Source organism: Lynx canadensis, chromosome C2 (assembly GCF_007474595.2).
Source record: "Lynx canadensis isolate LIC74 chromosome C2, mLynCan4.pri.v2, whole genome shotgun sequence".
In the NCBI taxonomy this organism is placed as follows: Eukaryota; Metazoa; Chordata; class Mammalia; order Carnivora; family Felidae; genus Lynx; species Lynx canadensis.
In genome coordinates, this window is record NC_044311.2 from 539,539 (window position 1) to 545,375 (window position 5,837).

The following is a 5,837-nucleotide window of genomic DNA, read 5'->3' on the forward strand; positions in this document are numbered from 1 at the left end:
TCTGCTCTTTCATTCCCCCCTTGTCGTGTAGCTTGCGGACCCAATCATGGGACCGGCTGCATTTCTATTTTGTCCTCTCCTGTTATTAGGGGCTTGTACTGAGCACGGAGGACCGTTAGTTGGACGGCCCCCGACGCGTTCCCTGAGCTGGTGTCTATGATCTGCCAGGTAATGTTTTGGGGGGTGTGGGGACTCCCGGCAGCATGAGCAATGACAAGCAGAGTTAACAGAGTTACCAATATCAGGTGGGTCGAATGCACTGTAACTTGACCTTGAGCGGGTTGTGTTGGTCCCGAAAGATGGCCCATTGTGTGATGAAGTCCTTCCGGATCGAGGAGGGGTCCGCTGGCCGAACGTGGGTGTGATGGACCCAGGTCGCAATGCTGTCTACTTTGAGAGCGGTGGGGGTTGTCAGCATCACGATGTAGGGTCCCTTCCAGCGCGGCTCGAGGGTCTCTCGGTGGTGCCTCTTGACGTAGACCCAGTCTCCTGGCCTGTACTGATGAGGTGTCGGAGTCGGGCCAGCCTCATAGATGGCACGGAGGCGTGGCCAAAGGTCCTCGTGCGCCCTCTGCAGCCCTCTCAAGGAAAGAAAAAGTTCTTGATCTTTAAACTCAGCAATAAGTTCAGCTCGAAGGTTGGGAATAACAGGGGGTGGCCTGCCAAACATAATCTTGTAGGGAGTAAAACCCAGAGTGTAAGGAGTGTTTCTAATCCGGTAAAGGGCGTACAGTAGGAGAGTCACCCGGTCCCCGCCAGTCTCCATGGTTAATTTGGTAAGGGTCTCTTTTAGGGTTCTATTCATTCTTTCTACCTGTCCTGAGCTCTGGGGCCTATAAGTACAATGTAATTTCCAGTTTGCCCCCATAGCCTTGGCTACTGCCTGCGTTACCTGCAAGATAAAAGCTGGTCCCTTGTCTGATCCTACCATGGCAGGAAAACCATACCTGGGTAAGATGTCTTCAAGTAGCTTCTTAGCCACCGTCTGAGCTGTTTCATGCTTGGTTGGGTATGCCTCCACCCAGCCAGAGAAGGTGTCTGTAAATACTAAAAGATATTTATAACCATACTTTCCTGGTTTGACTTCAGTGAAGTCGACTTCCCATTGGGCTCCCGGTCTGGTGCCTCTGAGCCTGGTTCTTTTATTTGATGTGGCCCTCGCGTTGGTGAGTTGGCAGGTCTTGCAGGCAGATACAACTTGCTCTATTTTGGTGTCCTGTTGGTGAATCTTGATTCTGGCATGTCGGATTAAGTCTTTTAATTTTCGGGCCCCCATGTGAGTAGACCGATGCATGTGCTCTAATATTGAGACTCCGAGCCGGTCTGGCAGCACGAGCTCCTTGTTAGGTGTATACCACCATCCCTTTATCTCCTGGGCCATGGGGAGTTTCTTGATCCACTGTAACTCCTCCTGGGAGTATTTGGGCTGGTCTGGTAAAACTGGGTCTCCTGGGTCCGGTAGTTGTATGGTCATGGTGGGGACTGAAGTAAGGGCTACTGCCTTGGCTGCCTGGTCAGCCTTTCAATTACCTCTAGCTACTGGGTTATCAGTTTTCTGGTGCCCTTGGCAGTGGATAATGGCCAGCTTGGCAGGAAGCCATAAGGCTGTAAGCAGGTCAAGTATCTCCTGCTTATTTTTTATAGTCCATCCTTCTGCCGTCAGTAACCCCCTCTCCTGATAAATTGCCCCATGAATATGAGCTGTGGCAAATGCACAACGGCTGTCTGTGTAGATGTTAAGCCGTTTTCCAGCTCCCAGCGTTAGTGCCTTGGTAAGGGCGACGAGCTCTGCTCGCTGGGCTGACATTCTGGAGGGTAGAGCTTCTGCCCATACAGTGTCCGTTTTGGTGACCACCGCTGCACCCGCGTACCTGTGTCCATCCTGCACAAAGCTGCTGCCATCAGTGAACCAAGTAGCCTCGGCATCGGGGAGGGGCCGGTCGGTCAGATCCGTCTGGAATCCATGTACTTGCTCCAGGATCCCCCCACAGTCATGTAGTGGAGCATCTAGTTTGGGGTCAGGCAGCAGGGTTGCAGGATTGAGGGCCGCAAAGGGGTGGAACCGCACCCGTGGAGGGTTGAGTAGGAGGCTCTGGTAATGAGTCATATGTGTGTTGCTCATCCATCTGTCAGGAGGCTGTTTCAGGACCCCTTCAATGGCATGTGGGGTCGTGATCCAGATCTCCTGTCCTAGGGTCAGTTTGTCTGCCTCCTTGACTAGGAGTGCTGTCGCCGCAATAATTCTTAGGCATCGCGGCCAGCCGGCAGCCACTGGGTCTAGCTTCTTGGACAGGTAAGCCACCAGGCAGTTCCAGGGGCCTAAGGCTTGAGTTAGAACCCCTTTTGCTATTCCCTTGTGTTCGTCTACAAAGAGGTGGAAGGGCCTCGTAATGTCTGGTAGGCCCAGGGCTGGGGCACTTAGGAGGGCCTTTTTTAACTGATTAAAGGCAGTTTCTTCTTTTTCAGTCCATTTAAATGTTTTCCCCTCTTTGGTAGCTTCATATAGAGGCCTGGCGATCTCAGCAAAACCCGGAACCCAGAGGTGGCAGTAGCCGGCCGATCCTAGGAATTCCCTTACTTCCGTTCAGGTAGTGGGAGTAGGGATCTTTAGGAAGTTTCTTTTCTGGCATCTGATAACCGCCGCTGTCTGCCCTCCAGGATGTATCCCAGGTAACTTACCCTCTCCCTGCATATCTGAGCCTTCTTCGCGGATGCCCGGTACCCCAAGGCCCCCAAGGTAGCCAGCAGGTCCTGGGTCCTTTGCTCGCAGTCCTTGGCCATGTCGGCAGCAATCAGGATGTCATCTACATACTGTAGAAGGGTGAGGCCAGGGTGCTCCCTTCTGTACTCACCCAGGTCCTCGTGTAGTGCCTCGTCGAAGATGGTGGGCGAATTTTTGAACCCCTGAGGCAGCCGTGTCCAGGTGAGTTGTCTGCTGTAGCCCTCTTCCGGGTCATGCCACTTGAAGGTGAACAAGGGTTGGCTCTGGGGTGCCAGCGGCAGACTGAAGAAGGCGTCCTTTAAATCTAGTACAGTATACCAGACCCTGGAGGGCGCCAAGGAGCTCAAGAGAGTACATGGGTTGGGAACAGTTGGGTGTATGTCCGTGACCTCTTATTTACTTCCCGGAGGTCTTGTACCGGTCAATAGTCATTTGTGTGAGGCTTTTTGACCAGCAGTAGGGGGGTGTTCCAGGCAGACTGGCAAGGAACTAGTACCCCTAGGCTTCGTAGTCTCCGGATGTGTGACTGGATCCCCTTCCGGGCCTCCTGAGACATGGGGTATTGTTTGATCCTTACCAGACCTTCTCCTGGCTTGAGCTCTACCAGGACCGGGGTCCTATGAGTGGCTAGTCCTATCCCCCCCATCTCTGCCCAAACCGAGGGGAATTCTTGTACCATCTGTCTATATTATCTTCTCTCGGGAGCACCTCCTGGTGGAGGTGGTATTCATCCTCTAGTTTTATGGTCAGGACCTGAATGGGGTGGCCCTTGCCATCGGTGACCTGAGGCCCCCCTTGTCTGAAAGTTATCTGAGCTCCAATCTTGGTCAGTAAGTCCCGTCCTAACAGCGGGTAGGGGCATTCCGGTATTACCATAAAGGAGTGGGATACCCGGCCCGTCCCCAAATCTACCGTTCTTCGGGTAGTCCATGAATACTGGCTCATACCAGTTACCCCTTGTACCCAGGACTTCTCGTTGGCTAGCTTTCCTTGTGGGGTGCAGAGGACTGAATGTTGTGCTCCAGTGTCGACGAGGAAGTCAACAGGGGTCCCCTCCACTTTAAGAGTTACCCTGGGCTCGGGGAGAGGATCTGAACCCCAACTCCCCTAATCACTCAGTTCATCTAGCTCTAAGACTTTTACTCGATCAGTCTTACTTCCCTTCCTGCCGGCCTTTTTCGGACACTCTCGGGCCCAATGCCCTATCTCCTTGCAGTATGCACACTGATCCTTCTGCAGCCTCTGCTTTCCCCCCTTGGTGGTTCCTTTACCTCCTCTTGAGTCGCCCACCGGCTGCCGGAGACGGTGGTCTCATTCCTCGGGGGAATCAGCAGTGATAGCTAGTAGTATTCTGGCCAGGTCTCGAGTCTGCTTCCTGCTGGCAGCCGCCATGGCGCGAGCCTGCTTGTCCTCAGGAGGCTCCCGCTTATTATATACCTTTTCGGCTACCACCAGTAAGTCCTGCAGACTTTTTTCTCCTAGCCTATCTATTTTCTGTAATTTTCTCCTAATGTCTTTGGCCGATTGGTTTACAAAGGCCATGATAACAGCTGCCTTGCTTTCCGGAGCCTCTGGATCCATGGGGGCATAGGTACGGAATGCCTCCATGATCCGTTCTAAAAAGGCAGCTGGAGATTCATCTTTTCCCTGTTGTACATTTCCGACCTTGGCCAAATTGGTTGGCTTTCTAGCAGCCATTCAGAGACCCCCCATTAGAGTCTGGCGGTAGACCCGGAGCCTCTCCTTACCTTCTGCCGTGTTGAAATCCCACTGGGGCCGAGTTAAGGGGAAGGAGGCATCTATCTGAGCCTGGTTGGTGGTGGGATTCCCGTCTGCGCCCGGAACTAGTTTTCGGGCCCCATTGAGGATTCTTTCTCTTTCCTCAGTCGTGAACAGGACCTGCAAAAGCTGCTGGCAATTGTCCCACGTGGGCTGATGGGTAAAAAGAACAGAGTCTAATAAATCAATAAGCCCTGCCGGTTTCTCAGAAAACTTAGGATTCTGAGCTTTCCAATTGTAGAGGTCACTAGTGGCGAAAGGCCAATAGCGATGGGGCTGATTCCCCTCCGCGTCTGGGAGTCCGGTGGCTCGCAGGGGCAGAATAGTGGAGTCAGCGGCGGAGGCGGATTGCTCCCTCTGAGCCCTTTGTCTGGTAAAGGGCGGCCTTCCCACTGGAGCGTTTCCGCCTCCCGCTCTCGGAACAGCATCTGCCTCCCCCGGAGGGGGAGGATGGTGTTTTTCTGGCACCCTAGGGGGGTTATACGGGGGAGGAAAAATTAATTCTTTTTCAGTTCCCCCTCATAGGACAGGGTAGAGGGGTGCTGAAGGCTGGGTAAGACTTTTCTTGTTCTCCTTCTTCTCTGTCCCCTGTAAAGCAAGAATGGGTTTTGGTTCTGGAGGGCGTGGGGCGAGGAAGGGCTTAAGTCAAGAGGGTGGGCCTTCTACAAGGTCCTGCCAAGTGATAATGTAAGGGAGCCGATCAGGATGGCCCATCTTAGGCCGAGAGATGATACCCCTGACTCGGTGGATGCTGGGAGGTCGAAGGTTCCCTCTGGCGGCCATCCGACATTGAAAGCCGGCCACTCGCTAGAACAAAAAACCTGCCACTGACCCTTTCGGACTTCCACACTGAGGTTGTTAGCTCTTTGGCTGACATCCTTAAAGTGATCAATCATAATGGTTAGAGGGGTAGTCTGAGTCTGTCCCATAATGTCCGTCCAGTAAGTCCACAGAACAAAACATAGAAACACAGAAACAGACAAACAGAGGGCCCTTAGAAACAGTCTTCCAACTCCATGGAAGCAAAACCGAAAGCTAGATGACGGCCTCACGCCGACCGGCAGGAGTGGCCCACCTCGTCTCAGACCTTTGGGGGGATTCCACGTCCCTCAGAAGGGAGGATCGGAACGTCTTCCAAAACCCCCAGCCCGTGGTCCTCCAGTGCGTCCACTTAGACTGTGCGAGGCACCACCAGAATTTCAGAAATGAATTCACACAGAAGAGACAGGGAACGAACAGACGCTAACTGTGGCCAATCAGGCTCTCCGGGTCGGGGGTCCCTCTGGGGTCTTGGGGATCCGGGCGAGTCCCCAAATGTTATGCCCAGAATTCGTGA

The 5,837-nt window shown here is 53.4% G+C and overlaps 1 protein-coding gene across 1 annotated transcript; it reads right to left on the reverse strand.

Moving 5' to 3' along the window:
* Window positions 1-2,607: 2,607 nt before the first annotated feature.
* Window positions 2,608-5,378, reverse strand: LOC115523804. Its single transcript, XM_030330048.1, is given in 3 exon segments — window positions 2,608-2,983; window positions 3,399-4,970; window positions 5,236-5,378. Coding segments are annotated over 3 exon segments (2,091 nt in total).
* Between the last annotated feature and the right edge of the window lie 459 nt (window positions 5,379-5,837).